This window comes from Macaca mulatta, chromosome 1, assembly GCF_049350105.2.
Source record: "Macaca mulatta isolate MMU2019108-1 chromosome 1, T2T-MMU8v2.0, whole genome shotgun sequence".
NCBI classification, from domain to species: domain Eukaryota; kingdom Metazoa; phylum Chordata; class Mammalia; order Primates; family Cercopithecidae; genus Macaca; species Macaca mulatta.
Window position 1 is genome coordinate 196,311,862 of NC_133406.1, and position 19,069 is coordinate 196,330,930.

General features: G+C 45.9%; 1 protein-coding gene across 31 annotated transcripts in view; it reads left to right on the forward strand.

Moving 5' to 3' along the window:
• ERI3 (ERI1 exoribonuclease family member 3) overlaps window positions 1–19,069 on the forward strand; it is a 134,745-nt gene that overhangs the window by 23,864 nt on the left and 91,812 nt on the right. For all 31 annotated transcript variants that reach the window (XM_002801517.4, XM_015137920.3, XM_077959555.1 and 28 more), the window contains 2 exons: window positions 12,334–12,450; window positions 18,815–18,874. In XM_002801517.4, the coding sequence (XP_002801563.1) occupies window positions 12,334–12,450; window positions 18,815–18,874 (177 nt within the window). The remainder of the gene's footprint in view (window positions 1–12,333; window positions 12,451–18,814; window positions 18,875–19,069) is intronic.

Consider the following 19,069-nt stretch of genomic DNA (forward strand, 5'->3'; position numbering starts at 1 on the left):
GTGTGCGGGAGGGCTGCAGAGTTTTCATGTTGTAAGAAATTCAGGAGACCAGAGAGGGCCAAGTGGGCCTGAGGCCGTTCAGAACTATTATAGCAGGAAAAGAAGAAGGGGTTCACGTAGTAAGCCAGAATGCAATGGCCTAAGTCTGGAAAAACTGACCTTGATTGCAGGCTTGTTTGTGGAAACGTTGCAAATGAGGTAGAAGGAGAATAAAGACTTGGAACCTGGCAAGTATTTCACTGTTCAGTTAGTTGGATTGTATATATCAGTTTTATGCTGTTTCTCACATTTGAGCTAGAAGGTCTTATTGGGATGCTATAAGTGAAAGTACAAAAGCTAGAAGAGGCTTAAGAGCATCTTACCCAATAAAATGTGGGTAAAAGGGTGTGGGTGAAAGTGGATATGGTGTGAGCTAAGGCTCTGAGGTATTTTCAGGGAGACTAAGGCTCTGAGGCATTTTCAGGAGGCTGATACCTCAGCATAGCATTTGGGTGGGCTGCTAGGTCTCCAGGAAGAGTCAGAGGCTGGGGAATGACATGACATGACGCCTCCCCTTCACCTTCCCCCTGCTTAAAAAAAAAAAAAATACTGGGAATTTGGATCTGGATCTGCTAGGACCCACCTTCAATAGACCAGGGAGGTTTAGACCCTTCAAAAAGATAAACATCTGACTGACTAACATTGAGATTAGTGTGGAAGGAGTGACTGATGAAGAGGCAGGAAGGTCTGGGTAATGTGGAGATTAGTGGGAGCAGAAGGGACTGGAGGGCATGGGGGTGGAGGCTGAGCTTCCTCTGAGCATTGGCAACAGGTATAGCCATAAAAAGCAAGCCAGCAGGTCGGAAAGTGGGGGCAGTGGGGGAAGTGAAATCTAAGAGTGTTTAGGTTAAGTCCATAGGCTTCACTTCTCCCTACCTCCTTCCTGCCCTGCTTTTCCTCTCCCCTCTTGATTACGTTTCTTTTGTAGACTGATCTCCATTGTTTGACATGAGGAAACTGATATCAGGAGACCCTTTCTCCATCTCTGTGTCTCATTGGGAAAAAGGATCTTGCATCATTTTGATTAAGATGCCATTGGGATGATTATTTTTTATCCTCTTATCCTGGGTGTTCACAATACTTAAAAAACCCCCACAGCCTTACATTTATGTGATGAGTTTTGAGCTCTAGCTGTGAAAATCGGGCCATAACCTGAAAGCCTGAAACAAGAGTGTACCCACGTTGACACCAGCTCCCCCCCCATCAAAGGCTGGCAGGTCTGCAGCAGAAGGGTGAACAGGCTGGCACAGGCAGAAAGGCGTTTATATGTATTGATGCTGCTGCCATGGACAAAACCCTGTCAGGTGTTGGGAGAGTCAGAAAGGAGGTAAATCAGAAAGGAGAAATCTGGAGGGAGAGACAAACATCAGGGCAGCTTTTTCTTTTTTTTTTTTTTTTTTTTTTTTTTTTTTTTGAGACGGAGTCTCGCTGTGTCGCCCAGGCTGGAGTACAGTGGCCGGATCTCAGCTCACCGCAAGCCCCACCTCCCGGGTTTACGCCATTCTCCTGCCTCAGCCTCCCGAGTAGCTGGGACTACAGGCGCCCACCACCTCGCCCGGCTAGTTTTTTGTATTTTTTAGTAGAGACGGGGTTTCACCGTGTTAGCCAGGATGGTCTCGATCTCCTGACCTCGTGATCCGCCCGTCTCGGCCTCCCAAAGTGCTGGGATTACAGGCTTGAGCCACCGCGCCCGGCCCAGGGCAGCTTTTATTTGGATGTAGAGGTGCCTTGGGATAGGCTGCTGTTTTAGTCCTGTCCCTGCATGTAGTTGGCCAGTAGGAGATCTGGAAGGTCAGTGGGCGGCAAAACAGATCTGATACACAAGTGGCTCTACTTCTGTTGTTGTGCTGTGGTCAGTATCTAGTCCTGGAAGGCCATTCCAGCCAAGGGCTAATCTGAGGGTTCGGTGCTGGCAGAGGCACTTATTTGGAGATGCCGATGTTGCTGAAAGTAAAGGAGTGTTCATTGGGGAGCCTGAAAAGGAAATTTGAATGTGTTACTGAGTGGAAAAGAAGAAACAGAAATAGATGTTGTAAACCAAAGTTTATGGGAATTGAAAGGAAGTTGTTCCAAGAGGTTAAAAATGTATGTTGGGAGACTGGTACAGATGCAGTACTTGAGAAAGATGCTAGTGGGTTGGACTAGGTTGTTAGTTGGTTGGCGATGGTGAAAATGGGGAGAAGTTACATGTTGTAACCTTTAGGTGTGCTGGGAAGGAAACAAGCTTGAGAACCATGTTCTTATGTAGCTCATAACTCTTTTGGATACTAGTGGGCTACTGAGGAGTCAGTGGTACTGACGTTTCTTAAGGAGTGGCGCATGGAATCTATAGTTGTTGTAAATGGGGTACTCTGAGTAGAAGATCCGTATCAGGGAGAACATAACAGGCAGCGCTGTTGTAGTTGAGTTCCTTAGCGGTAATGTGGGTAGTTATTCCTCTAGGACCTATTTGATGCATTGTTTGGCCATTGGCCTACAGGAGGTAGGTAGTAATGGTTAGGTAGATAGGATAATAACTGGCTAGAAAGCTTGGAATCTTGCTCTCTAAAAGTGTGACAAAACAGAGCCAAGATTTGAGATTGCATTGTCTGGAAATGCAGGAACCATGTCTGCATTGTTCACAGCACTAGCAGCATTTTAAAGGCCAACTGATCAACTGAACGGGATTGGTAGTTGCAGATGGTGGGTAGGGCTGATGAATGAGATGAAACATGGCATTTTGATCAGGTCTGCTTTCACTGGAAAGGTAATGTGACTGGAGAAACAATGTCGGGGGCAGACCTGAAAGGAAATTCATGGTGTATGGTGTTGAATGTGGTGGCTGGTGAGGATAGCAAGGAGTCCCCAAGCAGGTGCCTTAGGATATACAGGAATTCTGTAATGCAGCTCCAAATTTGTGGCCAGGGTTGGAGAGGCCTTTCTCAGGACCAGAGGCAGTTAGATAGACCAGATAAGCTCCTGGCTTGTGTATGTAATGAGTGGTCTTCTCATAGGAGAGGTATCCAGTCCTGCTTCCATCTGGACAGAGGAAGGTTTTTTTTCTGCAGGGCTGAGACAGTAGTGTGCTGAGCACTCTGAGGGTAGCTGATGCCCTGGTCTTGACAGTATTCCGAAAGGAGGCAGGCACTGCCATGACAAGAAGACTTTTTGCTCGCTTCCTGACAGAGATGTGCCAGTCTACTCTATGAAGTTCTTGGATGTGACAGGCCTGTTTTTCTGCCCTAGCTCTTGGCAGCAAGGTGGATGAAATGTCGGCAGTAAGAGCTAGGGATGGTTAGCAGACTTAGAGGGCTTAACTCGGGTGCTTAAAGTGGGCCAAGTAAGGGTTCGCTCTGCGAGGGGAGCTGAGAGCCTTGGGCTCTGATTCTCACTTGGTCAGTACCTCAGCGATAAGGAGTTAGTCACATAGATGTTCTAGACTACACCTTTGCTGTTTAAATTGTGGTCTGAGAACCAGCAGCATCCTTATCACCTGGGAGCTTGTTAGAAATGCAGAATGTCAGGCAGGCCCTACTCCAGAGCTGAGATAGAATCTGCAATCTGACACATTCCTCAGGTCATTTGAAGTCTGAGAAACACTGCTGTAGTCTGGACCAGCGGTTCTCAAACTTCAAACTTCAGCAAGCATCAGAGTCACCTGGAGGGCAGTTAAAACCAAGGCTGCTGGCCCCATCCCCAGGGCTTCTGATTCTGAAAGACTAGGGTGGAGGCCAGAAATTTGCATTTCTAACAAGTTCTCAAGTGATGGGACTGTGGTTTGACAACAGTTGACCCTCTTAGCTTTCTCATCTGTAAAACTGCTCACAGAGATGTGGGATCATATGGGACAATGTATGAGAAATGTGTTCAGTGCATTGTGGGGGGGTATCAGTCTGTGTATTGCTTGCTTACTAGTCAGTGAATTTTAAAAAATCTATTGTCATGCCAGCACAACTGTTTACCTTCCTGGCTGCTGGCTGTCACTTGTGGGCAGAGAATAGGGAATCTATGAACCACCCCACGGGCATGCAGTATTCTGTGAAGAGATCAGCAGTCCCTGGGGCTATGGATGGGGATTACTGAGTAAGGCCTCCTGTAGCCCAGCCAGCTTCCCTGGGCTCCTGGTCAAGTGGTCTGACCAGAACTCTCAGTCTGCCTGAGTGGGCCTGGTCCTGTCTTGATCACTTGTTACTCACCGCCATTTCTTCACCCCCAGCTAGTGTATCTTAAGGCAATATTTGGATTGGTTTGAAAAATGGTCTTTGTCTAACTAAGTCTCTAATTCGTCTTGTGATCTTGAGCAAGACTCATGCCTTTCCTTCGTTTCGTTGGGTAACTGATGGAACAGGCTTTGGCTGCATGTGCCCAAGTCCCAGAATGTGGACTTGGGACCTTCAAAGTGAGGGGAGCTGAGGTAGACGCTGTTCTGATGAGAATCAGTAGAGCATAGTGTTTAAAAGCATGGACTCCAAAACTGGACTGTCTGGATTTGAGTCGTGACTACCTACTGGTAGTATGACCTTGGGCAAGTTACTTGTACTCTTTTATGCCTCAGTTGCCTTATTGGCAAAGTGGGGTTAATAATAGCACCATTCTTACAGGACTGATGGGAGGATAAACTGAGTTAAACATATTAAATGCTCAAAACAGTGTTCGATATGTAATGGCTTATAGGTATTAGCTCTTATTCGTAGAATTAGTACTAGTATTATTCTGATCCACAACCTCATTGTAAGCTGTTGGGATACAGCAGGTGACTGGGAGGCAGGCCCTGCTTCTCTGGGAAACACAGAGAGATCAGGCCCTCTTATCAACATAGTGATAGAGCCAGGGTACTATCCAGAGAGATTTTTTGGGCTTGGCACCCTTGCACTTCTAGGCCCTTCCTTAGTGATGCCTCCAGGGGACCTCTCTAGCACATGACCTGAGATTTGTTTAAATTAATTTCATGACAAATGTGTGTATACAGGTAGCTACAAAGAAATCATTTGGTTGTTGGTGCCCTGAAGGGTCGGCTTCCCAGAGGCCACTAATATCTGAAGTTATTTACAATTGAGTATGTAAAAATGTTTGAACTGTGGCTGTTTCTGAGTCATGTGCATACAGAGGTAGACGCAGGTGTGCACACCTCGGGTGAGGATGTGGTTTCTAAGACTTTGTCTGCTTCATTTATTGGTATTGTGTTGTTTGAAAAATTCAGATTTCCATAAAGGTAAATTATAATTCACTCTGCGCCCATACCTTCCTCGAATAAAGAATAGCAGTGTCTATTTTCAGCCTCTTTTCTATATTTTAATTGCTTTGGGGTCTATGGAGATGGGGAGGGGGGACATGTAGGTGAAAAATCAGGCTTTTAAAGCTCCGATTTTTTACCCTTCCTTGTCCTGAAACTTCCAGCATCAGCTCTCATCTGTCAAAGTGTAAATCAGCAATTAAAACCCAAACAGCCAAATGCCAAAGATGACCCGAAGCACAAAGCAACTGACAAACAAGTCCGGACAAATCGACGGGTAATTTATAAGCTTTGCCCTAAAATCTAATTATTTGGCAATTCGAATTTGCAGCCATCCAGGGCTTGGCAATAAATTTAACCCGCCATAAATTATTTAGGAGCAGACTGTGGTGTAAATCAAAACCATGAGTGTTTGTTTAAGAAATAAGCTCCTTGTGCATAAAATGTCTTTTTTTTTTTTTTTCCAAGGGAGAAACTGTTATTGCAAACCGTACCCCATTGCCCAGTGTAGCCCTCACTTTTCCCATCCAACTTCCCCTCTTCCCTGTGGCCGGGAGGCTCCTTGATCCTTGGAGAAAGGGACCATCTTTGCATGAGACTTTTATCCAAAACTAAATATTTGGGTAGAACCGACATATTTGTCAGGGACTGCATTTTCTACCTTGTGTTATGTGTTGCTTTTAGATTTTATCAAACCTTTCAGTGCAGGGACACACACTTTTTGGAATTTTCTTCTGAGGGTTGAAGGAATAGATTAGTTGTTATGAAGGAAAACCAGTTCCTTCTTCCTAGGTTAAGAGGGGGAAGCCATGAAAAATGATCTGATCATTCTCTTATTTCAGATAGGACATAGAAACATCAGCTCAGGCAGAGGAGAATCTACGCCTAGGGAAAAAGGGCTAGAATGCTACTCTATTAAACCCTCTGGGCTGGGCGCAGTGGCTCTGGCCTGTAATCCCAGCACTTTGGGAGGCCAAGGTGGACAGATCTCTTGAGGCCAGGAGTTCGAGACCTGCCTGGCCAACATGGCGAAACCCTGTCTTTAGTAAAAACACAAAAATTATCTGGGTGTGGTAATCCCAGCTACTTGGGAGGCTGAGGCATGAGAATCACTTGAACCTGGGAGGCGGAGGTTGCAGTGAGCTGAGATCGTGCCACTGTAGTCTAGCCTGAGTAACAGAGCGAAACCCTGTCTCAAAAACAAACAAACAAAAACCAGAATTTATTAACCCTCTGTCCCATTTTTATGAATTCCAACAGTCTAACCTAAGTCCCTTCTACTTAAATCCTCTTCTTGTTGTTCTGTCTTCAAATGTATTTGTATTGCTGCAGACACTGTAGTTGAAGGGAGTTTGAATACCCCAAAAGCAACTTACACATTTATTTCTTGTAATCTACTGATTGTGGGTGTGAAATTTCATTTGAAATGCTGTTGCCATTGTGTCCTCCGTTTATGAAGGAAATCATTGGGGGTTCCTAGCTGAGCAATTAGAGAGCAGTTAGGGGCCGGGCGTGGTGGCCCAAGCCTGTAACCCCAGGACTTTGGGAGGCCAAGGCAGGCGGATCATGAGGTCAGGAGTTTGAGACCAGCCTGGCCAATATGGTGAAACTCTGTCTCTACTAAAAATACAAAAATAGCCGGGCGTGGTGGCGGGTGCCTGTAATCCCAGCTACTCGGGAGGCTGAGGCAGGAGAATTGCTTGAACCTGGGAAGTGTAGGTTGCATTGAGCCGGAGATTGTGCCATTGCACTCCAGCCTGAGTGACAGAGTGAGACTCCGACTCAAAAAAAAAAAGCTAGGTTTGAAATACCTGCTCCAACCCATTTTACAAGGTAGATGAATGCTTGTTTGGTGCTTTTTTTAAATTTCTGTCTTCTCTCCCCTCAACAATATTGAGGGAGACAGTAGGTACAATAGGTTTGGAACCTTGGATATTTGAAAAATCCCAATTCTGAGGCTTTTGTTCTTAGCTGTTAAGTTATGGCCAGTTTTCATGCACCATTGGCAGACAGCCCAGTGCTATAGGTAGTTTGTGAATGGTGTTTCAGTGTTAGCATTGAAAGTCCATGTTGGCCAGGTGCGGTGGCTCACGCTTGTAATCCCAGCACTTTGGGAGGCCAAGGCGGGTGGATCACGAGGTCAGGAAATCGAGACTATCCTGGCTAACATGGTGAAACCCCGTCTCTACTAAATATACAAAAAATTAGCCGGGTGTGGTGGCGAGCGCCTGTAGTCCCAGCTGCTGTTCGGGAGGATGAGGCAGGAGAATGGCGTGAACCCAGGAGGCGGAGCTTGCAGAGCTGAGGTCGCGCCACTGCACTCCAGCCTGGGCGACAGAGCGAGACTCCATCTCAAAAAAAAGAAGAGTCCATGTTGCAGGAAACCCTTGGTCCTGATCAACAAGATGGTTGATTACCCTAGGTAAGACTGGGATTTGGTGGTTTGTAGTAGTTGAGGGAGGAAACCACTTAGAGATGAGAGTAGATCTGATAGAAAGTGCTTTGAACTGTTAAATGTCTGGGTTTGAATCCTGGCTGTATCACTGACCATCTTTGACATCTTAGGCAGATCATTTCCCCTCTCTGATTCTGCGGAGAGTTTTGTGTCTTCTGGTACAGCCAGGCCCTTGGCTTGTATCCTCCACTTAGCAGCTCTTTCATATGTTTACCCAACAAAAGTTGAGAGAGTGAAGCTGGTGTGCCAGCATAGGAATTAGGTGCTAGAGATCACACTGAAGGCACATGGTTCCTGCCTTGCCATCTGTGTTACTGCAGCCATGGTGGAATCTTTTCAGTAGCAAACCTCTAGAACTTTTCTGCCTGGATAGTCCACATTCATTGCTCTTAAAATTTGAGAGCAGACTCTGTTTCTAGGAGATAGTAGACTGGAGTTCTCTACAGGATAACCTTTTAGACTAAGAGAACCAGATCTTTCTTGACCCTTCAGATTTTGAAAGCTGCTAATCCTACTCAGTTTTTAAGTCTCATTCTCATTTTCCCCTTTAGGAGTTCCAGCTCTGTCCCTCACAAGCAGCGTAAGTGTGAGCAAGTGAATTAACATCTTTGGGCCTTAGTTTATTTGTGAAATAGGGATGACTATGATTCCCACCTCATGAGTTAGGAGGATTAAATGAGATCATTCCTCTTAGCACAGTATCTGCCATGTAGTATACAATAAATGGAATAAAATGATTGCATTTTCCACGTGTCTTGGAGAGCACTGGAGGCCAGCTCCTCTCCACCCATTGCCCAGACTTGAGCATCTCAGAGAAAGAAGCCACCTTTCATTGTATTCATCTCTGTGTCTACAGCCAGCCCCTGCCTGGTGAATAGTGGATGCTTAATAGTATTGATTTATGACCTGAAGATGGTGATGGTGATGATGATGTAACCTATCTCCTAGTATTAAGGAAGGTAAAATAAGAAAATGTATGTGAAACTACGCTTTTGTAAATGGAAAAACATAACACAGTGTACGTCCCTCCACTAAGGTATTTATCACGGTGTACTGTTCTTTATTTGTTTGCCTGTCTTTTCTACTCATAGTCCATGCACTTCTCCAAAGTGGAGACTACATCTTATCTCTAGTCCTGCTCCAGCCCCTGTCTGATAGCCTACACAAAGTAGGCACTCAGGTAGTTTAATTAAATGCAAATGGCATACAAAGGCAAAGAACTGTGAAGCTCTTATTAGGATAGGGAAAGAGGGCTGGTAAATATGACTGGTCCTTCCTTCCTTCCTGGTGCTACTTTTACACAAAACTGTTTCTGAAATAAACCTTCCTAGGGGAGTGATGAAATTGGCTGAGAGAAAAGGTGAGGGTCAGGAATAACAGTTTCATTATCTGAGCAACTGGACATAGTGGCTGGCACTTGGGCACATTGTCACAAATCTTTGTGTTGGGATTAATGCCACTAACCTGTAGCGATGGGGTTCCATCTCTGATCATTATCAGCTAAAAATCGTCAAAATGTTTGTCATGCTCCAGGTGCCCTGGCTGCAGAGTTGTGCCAACTTGATGCAGATTGGGGCACCTCTCCCACTACTGGGCTGTTTGGGCCAGTATTTTAAGGTTCTGGGAAGTATGGAAGTACTGACTGGGCAACATGGGAAGGTAAGAAGTGCCTCAGTGAGGTCCTTGCTTCTGTAACTTCTCAGAGGGTCTTTTCTCAGAAGCTTCTCTTTTGCATCCTCAGTGGCTCAAGTGAATATGCCAGTGTGCAGGCTCATTGTTACAACAGCTCCTCATGTTGTGGAGAAAGGGCCCCTGAAAAGTCATGTTTTGAGACTGGCCCTTGAAACTGCCTCTTCTTGGTCTTGGGAAGAAGGCTTGGCTGATAAGCTAGCATTATCAGAGATATGTTTATAATAGGCCAAATTTGATGTGTCCTGGGCCTTGGGTCTAGGCCCCCTGAGAATTTCAGGGACCTACCCCCTTCCTTTTTTTTTTGTGCATGGATGCGAGTCTGGCTTGTTCTTCCTCTCTGGGAGCATGGCTCTGAGTCTCAGCACTTAGTTGGCCCCATTTCCCTCTGGGTGAGGAAGCGAACATCAGGAAAGTCTGAATATTGAGCTGCAGTATTTGCTGTTATTTGCTGCAATGGGGAAACCCAAAGGCCAGATTTCTAGAAAGTGTGCTGGGGATGCTGACTTGGTGCTGGTCAGAGTGGAAGCTGAAGCACATAGTATTTTATAATAAATACTAATGAAATCCTAGATCTATAATAGCATTTCGGATATCTAAAACAAACCATGTGCTTGTAAAAAAGTGGAAAGAGATCAACTTTAAGCCATAAATTCTTGGTAATAGAGGGTTTTTTTCTATTTATGTTTGATAGATATTTTTATTTCCAGAGGAATGTCAACTCCTAATTTCATAATGTATCATGGGCTTAAGAAAATTGAATTTAATAAAAAGCCAAAGATGAATGACATCCTTAAAGGTCCCAACACTTGTCTTTATTAGCAGGACAAACTGTAGGTCTCCAAACACTGCTGCTCTCCAAATGAAAGTTTAAATGAAAAGTACAGTTGTGTCACAGGTTAAATTTCATTGTGGGCCCAGCTAACATTGTTAGTGAGGAGCTGGCTGTATTTGTTTCCTTAGACACCAGGGCAGCCAAACTCACCACGCTATAGAGCTCTTTCTGTTGAGGAAGTGTTTCTTCTTCTTAGGGGGAGAGGAAGGACACATCAGAAAAATCAGGAGTCAGATGAGCCTGACTCATGGGCCACACCTCAGAGTTGGCTCTTGGAAATCCTGGATACCTGATTTTTTGCAGGGGGACCAATGTGTGTTTTTTTGGTGTGTGTTCAATTTTGTTATTCAGTTCCAAACCCCCGTTTACTCTGTATGTAATGCTTCATGGGGAACAGAAGGTCCAGGGAATTGGGAAATGAGTGTTCCCCTCTCTTCACCTTGAGAGGAGAGGTATCACCTGGTCTAAGCAGCAGCCTGGGCCTCCCTTCTCTCCCCTCTGCCTCAGCCTTGCAGCCATTTTGCCCTCTCTATCTCTGGGAGTAAGATCCTGTCAGCTTCCTCATCTTTGGAGATCAGCCCACGGAGACAAGGCAACCAGAATCTTTGAATCTCTCTAGCATGAAATCTGACGGACTTGATTTGGTTTTCGGTCCTACTGTTATGTGTTGGATTGAAATAGATGCTTTAAAAACAAGCCCAATATTAGTGGGTATGTTTTGCGGGGAGGATGCCTGACTTTCCTGGGACATCAAGGAGATTGACCATTTCTCCTTGTGTTTTCCCAGTCATTCATTTCCTAAGTGCAGTCAGGTGTCATCTGTTTCGTGTTGCTTCTCCAGGCTGTCTCTGGAGAGAACCAGTTTACTTCGATTTTAATGATACTGGAAAGGTCTTCTCCAGAATGAAGGACCCGGGGAAGGGGTGCTGCCGGAGCTATTGGGGCCACTGAATGGGCAGAGCCCCCTTTCTTTCTCTCTGCAGTGGAGGCCCTTTCCACATGCTAATTTTTCTCAGAGAATTTTGCTTTTATTTATTTTTTTTATTATTTCCTATTTGTCTCTTCCAGATGTTTTCAGGGCAGTTTTTTTGTGTGTGTGTTGTAAACTAATTCCATTCATGTTTTAAAAATTTATGAAAGCGCTAATAAAAATGTCAAAGTGGTAAAAATGTTAGCTTTTCCTCTGCTTTGATTAAATTTTGCAAACTGTTTTTGAATATTAAAAAGCAATAATTTTTTTTATTCTCTCTCCTTGCTTTCCCTCTTCTCTCTGGTACGCATGTGCTCTCTCCTGCCCTCTCCCCCCTCTGGTGTGTTCCTCCCTTCCCAGGAGCGATGTATGAGGCGTGCTGCACAGCCAGCGTTCTGCAAGCCTGTTTGCACACCAGGACCTTGGTGCTGTGCATCTCTATTAAATAGCGGAGACAAATTAATCTTAGAGACTCCAAACAAATTGTCACTCCTCCTCCTTCTCTTCCATTATGTTTCAGTGGACTGGGAAGGGCTGGCTAAGCAATTGGGCTGGCGGTGTAGGGGGAGTGTGTACTGCCTGAAAGAAAGGTGGGAGGTGCTAGCTCCTGTTACTGTTACTCACTTTTCTCCTCCTCTTTGGGATCCCCTTGGCTTTTTTATCTTTTTAAAAAATTAAGAAATAATGAAGAAACTTACCAGCTTGGTTCAAACTTCATACAAGGAAATCTACGCATTGGTCTGATGGCTGGTTGTCTATATGGCAGGAGATCAGACCCATTTCAGGACAGGGACCTGGGCAAGAGAAAGAAGGGGGTATTCTTAGGGGCTCGAGTTAGCAAGCCTCTGCTAGAGAACCAGTTGGAGAAACTGGGGCAGATGGCACCACTGTCTTCCTTCCCGTTTCCAGAAACAATGGGGTTGAGGGCTGTGTCCGGTCCCTAGAACCTATGAGGATATTAGCAGTGGGAGGGTTAGGATTGTAACTGCTGGTGCCGTTTCACTCAATCTTGGGTTTGGCCTGGCAGGAGCTAATGAACCCAAAACACTCATTTTTTGTTGACTTGGAGCTACTGTTGGAAATGGTCGATTACAATAACTTATTTTTCCTTTTCTGTATCTTTGGCACTCTAGGAAATCATCGAGTTCCCCATCTTGAAGCTAAATGGCCGGACCATGGAGATTGAGTCTACCTTTCACATGTATGTCCAGCCTGTAGTCCATCCACAGCTTACCCCATTCTGTACAGAGGTAAGAGCCCTAGAAGTGGGCAGCAAGGGCTGCTGGGAGGGGAATTTTGGAATCCTTGGTGCTCTATATAGGCCACTTAGAGAAAGCATAGGGATTCTCAGTGCTTAAGGCAAGTGCGCACTGGACCTAGCAGTTAGGTTTTATAAAGTCTGACGCTCCACTCAGGTCACTGTTGTTACTGGGGACCCAGGGAGAGCAGTGGCTTAGTCTACCCCTGCTTCCCCAGCATCCCTTCCTGGTGACCGGCACTTGGAGACCAGGAGCAGAATGGCACTTCTGGGGTTCAAGTTCTTTCCAGTTCAATTTCCCTTAGGGCCCCTGGGCAAGAGGTAAAGATTTCAGCCACTTGCAAGGCAGGGTTATGTTCAGGCCTTCTTAGCTTTCTGGCATTGTTACTCTGTCCTCCTGTAAAGTGGCCCTGCATGAAGCGTAGGTTGTTTGTCGGAGGTACATTCTGTCACCGAGGGAAGAGAAGAGTGGTCTGAGTGAAGCATGAGGCCTGACTGGCCAAGGCTGAAATCTCCTTATCCTAGGCGGGTACTGTACTTGGCCTCCTTGTCAGCAGGGAGGTATTGATCCCATTTTACAGGTTGTGAAACTGGGCCTAACTGAGATTTTGATGCTTGCTGGAGGCTCAAAAGAGCCATTGGCAGAGGGGAGGAGCCCCTGCAAGTTCTAACTCCCAGAACTGTGTGAAGCCTTCTGTGGCTACTTTTCCCTGTGACATGTCACACTTTTCCCTGTGACACTCAGTGGTGGCCAACAGGCTGTGGTGCAATCGGGTTAAGAATGTGTGGTAGCAGGGATGATGAGAATCTTTTAAGAGTCTGGGGCTGAGGTACATTAGAGACTTTGTGCCTTCATTTAGACACCTGTCTGCTACATGTGAATGAAATAGGTGGAAAGGGGTTCTTGAGTTATCCCAAAAAATCTCCTTGGTGAGAAGGCTGGGAATGAGTGTGTCTGACCCTGGTAGGCCCTGAGGCTGACTTAGTCCAGATATGAGGCCTCGAAATTGCTCTGAATTCGATGCCAGTGTTTGCCAACTGACCCAGGTGGGGCTTTTGCTGTAGGCATCTATCTGCCAAGGTGCCTAGCCTCTTAAGCCTTTTGTTACTCCAACTAATGATGTTGCGTTCTGGTTCGCTCCTTCCTCTACTGGGTTTTCCCCTTTCCCCTGGGATTTACCTATACCACCAGGGGGCGCTAATCTGACTTTTCTGCCCCATTTGAAAAATCACCATTTTAATGAAGATGAAAATCCCCTTGCTTATGGGAAGGGAAGGAAAGACTTCTTTAAGCCAGCCAGTTCCCTGATCCCTCCACTGGCCTGAAAGGCTAATGTCCTCTTGTCCTTACATAGATAAGCAGGCCCAAATTTTGGTAAGTTTGCTACCTGTTTAGGAATGGAACAGAATTCTGCTGGAGCTGGACCCTGGGCAGGAGTGGATGCTTGAGAGTATAGGAAGAAGAGGGACTTCTTTTAGAGTGAGGCTGCTGCTGCTACTTTTTGTGGGGATGGGAGGAGGGATTGCGAGGCTATGATGAACAGTTTCTTCTTTCTAGAAAGCTTCACCCAAGGACGCACGTGCATAATTTGGAGGGAGTAGGAGTGGTGGTTGGGATCCTTATTATGAAGCCTGTTCTAAAAGTGAAAATGTGGTTGTTCTGTAGGCACTGGGTCTGCCATTTTGTCTCAGGTTTCCAGAGCTCAAAACTCGCCATGATCTTGTCCATCCCTTTTTGACCAGCCTCATCTCCTCTCTGCTTCGTCTCCCACCTAGCTCCCCTCACCCAGAGGTTGCCCTCTTATAGTCTGTCTTTTCACATGATGGTCCTTCTGCCTGCACAGAGTTCCCACTCTCCCTGCCAACTCCTGCTTGACCTCCAGGACTCTGCTTAGGGTCACCTTCCCTGATCCTCAGATTGAGTTGTGCTTATTCCAACATAGAACTGATCAGATAATTTATACTATAATTATTTATCTCTCTCTTCACTAGACTATAAGTTCTTTGAGGGAAGAAACTAGACCTGATCCGTCGCCATCCCATCATTAGGGTCTGCTACCAAGTAGACACTTGATAGGTGTCCCTTAAATGAATGAATATTGTCAAGAAGTTATTTTCTGTCTCTCCCAAAAACAACTGTACTGCTAACTTGTTATTTTGAGTAAGTGAAGTCTTATTTGGAAAACCTCAGATCATATAAATTTTGCCCTGTCTCCATACCAGATGGAATTGTATCTCCAAGAGACATAGACACAGGATGGGGACTGTCATTCTGAGACCTCATCCAATCTGGCAGTTGGTGCCTTTTGCGGGTAGGGATGGAGGTCATTCCAACCAGAGGAAATCTCTCATTAGTAAGTGTGAGGAACAACCCCAAACCTCCAGATTATACTTAAGTAGTTCCTCTGGCAGGATTTTCTCTCTTGTGCACAAGAAGTTCTTAACCCCAGCATATATGTGTGTGTGTGCGCGCGCACACACGCACATGCATATGACGTGCACATACATGGGCACATGCTTGTGTGGGGAGAGAAGCAGGCTCAGTACTGGACAGTAGGAAAAAGGATTCCACTTTGAATAAGTTTCTAGCACACACAGAGAGACTCTTACTTTTATTGCTTCATATTAGGAAAGTGTTAGTACCCTTCTTGAGGTCCTTTTTTAGCTTCAGTTGAGAGTTGGCCTGGAGACATGGTTCTGACAGAGATAGGATGGGATGTGTTTCATTCCTTCCCGAGCCCTTTCCCTGTGACCTCTGGAATCTGCTCCAGCTCATCAAGTCTCTGTCTCTAGCAGCTGGGCTGCTGCACAGCCCCTAACCATGTCTTCTTTTTGTTGTTGTTATCGTGAAAAAAACTAGAGAAATACTCATTTTGCTAAATGCAGTAAAGGGCTTTGTCTTGCACCTGTACTTATAAAGGGTGAGATTTATTGGTCTCTTTGTCTGAGGAGAAAGAGTGGGTCTGATTATCAGATTGCACACCAGAGACAAGTGCTTATGTAATCAACAAACTGTCTTGGTGTCAGAATACGATTGTGTTGGAGATAAACTGTGAAAGGAGAAAGTGCTGGATGCTGACATGCTATTGGCACTGAGTTTCCTGGGCTGCTTCCTGTAGTTGCTAGTGTTTATGATGAAGCCAGCTCATTCCTGGACAAAGCCCTTGTGAGGGTAGGGGATCTCAGTAACCAGCCATGTTATCAGTCAGGGTCAAAAGCCCCTTGCCTTGTGGTTTCTGAGTCTGGAGAAGTGGGAGTTAATCTGTAATCCCTCAGTGAAAGGAGCCACAGAGCACACATTAATTCTTCCTCTCACCTCTCCTGCTTTAAGTGGCTAAGGTCTCTGAGCTCTGTTTAGCCTGTGAATCCTGGTTCTCAGCTTAATAATACTTGGCTTTGCTCTAGTACCTTTCGTTGTGAGGAGTGAAAGCTTTTTACAAACATGTATTAACCCAAGTGGGACTGGGCTTAAACTGTGACATGAAGGATTTAAGTTAGGCCTAAGATAGAACTTCCCAGTATTAATTTAGCAGAATTGTCTCGTTCCCTCATAGCATCCTGTATAAGCCTTACAGGTGTTCTTATCAGGTAGATGAACTAATTTTTACTAAAAAAAAAAAAAAAAGATGGGGTCTCTCTATGTTGCCTAGGCTGGTTTCAAATTCATGGGCTCAAGCAGTCCTCCTGCCTTAGCCTCCCAAAGGGCTGGGATTGCCCGCCGAGCCACCACGCCCAGCCCAGAACTAACTTTAATTTCATCCCTTCTTTGTCCAGTGCCTTGGCAGAGCTGATACGGGGTGGTCCATCCTTGGAGGGATTAATACAGGGGCCTGAGGCCTTCCCTGAGAAGGCTTTGTCTAGCTGAGCCAACTGCTCAAGCCCCTGTGTCTCTGGGGGCTAAATGCAAATCCTTGAGGAACTCAGCTGTGAGCCGTGCTTTACTGGGCCACAAATGAAAATGGCTGTTGTCTGGGAAGCATAGCGAGAGAAGGAGCTTACCTCACTAGGCTCTTCCCAGGCTGATGATTCTAGGATCACGGAGCACTGGAGTGGAGTTTGTGAAAGCCTCAGGATGCTGGAGCTCCATTTCCCCAGCTCCTGGTGGGAGAGTTGGGCTTAGTCTGCAGTGAGGCATCCTGCAGCAGAACCCCGGAGCAGCACTCTGGTTTTCCATTTTGATGTAGTGATTTTCTTGCCCCACATCAGTGATTTTCCTGGGGCCCAGGGCAGGGGCTTATGGGGTACACAGGTGCTGACCTAAACCTTATCTCCAGGGAGGGAGGGCTCTTGGCAAGCGTGCATTGCTTTCCTGTGTGAGTGAGACTTTCTTGAAGCCCTTGGCATTCAGCTCATTTGAGGGACTGTTGGTGGGAGCCAAGAGAAGAAGTGGACCTTACCTTGCCCCCTGAAACTCAGACCAGACACAAGACTAACATTTGGACCCTGGAGCTTCCTAAGAAGTGAGAGTAGCTGTGGTCTGCCTTTTCCAGGATGGTCCTGATCTTGAGCCTCAGCTCCAGGCTTGAAGGTGTGTCTAAGCCCTAGGCTTAACAGGAGAGAAGCTGGACCAGAACGGGCAGCGGTGGGCCTGTGGGTGTCTGTCACTAATCTGGGATTGGTAATAAGCCTCCTCCTGACTCTCTTTGGCCCCTTCATGACTGAGGCAAAACAGGGTATCTGCTTACTCAGTTTGTGGCTCTGGAAGGTGTACAGGCTCTGGGTACTAGTTGGGGCTGGGCGTAGGAGGGGCTGCCGAGAATGCGTATTCCATGAGGGCAGAGTTTTTACATTTTTCTTCACTGCCGGATCCCTAGTTCCTGTAATGTGGCCCAGCCCGCAGCAGACTTTCTATGAATAGTTATTGACTAAATAAAAGGAGGAGTCCTTTGTACTCCAAGATTATTGAAGCTGCTGACCGAGGGCACTCCCCCACCCCCAGCCCCCCAGCCCTTAGTGGACCATCTTTTCTTCTCTTTGACTCAGGCCCTCCCTCTGCTGGGCAGTTCTTTGGTCTTCCAAGCAAGGAAAGGGTGTGGAGGTGCCAGCCGGGTGGGCATGCTGTGGGTTAAAGCTTTGCGAAGCAACAGTGTAGTTAATCTTTCTAATTTATTTTCCTTTTAGACCATGGGAAGTCTGTAGGCAGCAGCTGTTACCCAATTAAAATACAGATTAATATAAAAACAGTTTCTGGAATATAAAATAGAGTGGCTGTGTCCTTACACTTCCTTAAAATACCACCTAATAATGACTTGATGAACTACAGAAACCCACCTAGAGGAGCTCAGCGTTTTTAAAATGAAAATTTCTCCCTAAAAGGTGTATATTACCATTCCATGTAAGTCACCATGAGAAAATAACCTTCCCACTTAGAGCCAGAGATTTCTGTGCATTGGGTATTTGGTATTCATTAAGTATAATTATAGTTTAATTGGAGTTTAATCTCCCCCCCAACACACTTTAAAAAAAAAGAAGTTTCCAAGCAAGTCTGAGATACTGCTCTTTCTGAAAGTAGCCAGGGACATGCCGGGGGTGGTGATTTCCAGTTGGTGTCCAGGACATGGGGGCCTTATGCCCTCAGATCCTTGTTAAGTAGTCTGTCCCCAGTCTGTGCCTGAGGGATATTTTTACTTTAAACCAAACCAAAACAAAGGAAAACAACAAGCTTGTTTGAACCCAGGCATGACCTAGGTGGAGCATAGGCCTGAGTCAGAAATTCTCTAGGTCATAGTCTGAACATTAGGCCTTTTTGTCTTAGTTTCCCCATCAGTTAAAGGTGACTCTGTCTCTTGCTTGGCTAGTTCATATCGATGACCCACGTATGCAGGGTGAAGGATAGGAGCCTGTGGGACTTCATAGATGTTAGGGAAGGTGTTAGGGAGAGTGTGGCAGGGGGCAGTGCTGGATACCAAGGCTCAGAGAAGGGGTGGACTTGAAGCCAAGTGTGCCTGTCCTGTATGAGAACTCCCCAAGTTTTACAGGAACTTCTGTGAAGCTAGGAGCTGAATTTACTTGAAACTGTAATTGTGGGAAGTTATTGAGCCTATTGAATACAAAAGACATGTAACATCAATTTGTTTGCAAGCTGAAAGCTGAAACAGGTGTGAGAACATGCCTTGTGGTCAGTGTGTGTATGTGTACACCCATTTCAGGGCAGGATTTTATGGGAGAAGCTCACATTGTGTCCTGCGTCCTAGGTCTTTATTCTCAAGTCTTCTAGTTGGGCTTTGAACCTAAAGCAGTGCCAGATCAGAGCCCTTTACAGCAGAAGGAGAAAAACAGAAAGGAAAGGGTTCTGTTCAGCCTTGAGTCCCTTCACCCTGGTTTTCTACCCATCAGTTATTTCTCTTTCCTTTCAGCTCACCGGGATTATTCAAGCCATGGTGGATGGTCAGCCAAGCCTGCAGCAAGTGCTGGAGGTAGGTTGAGTGACCTTTAATTCCTGACCTCTGACCCCTTCCTGCTGCCTTTCTCTCCCTCCCCTCCTGAGAATGTAGCTGTGTAATTTGACTATGATTATGGCTTGATTAGAATAACATTTGCTGTCACATCAGTGACATGCTGTTGAGAGTATTGAACCATTGATCTGTCATCTCCAGCTGTTCCCATCAGGG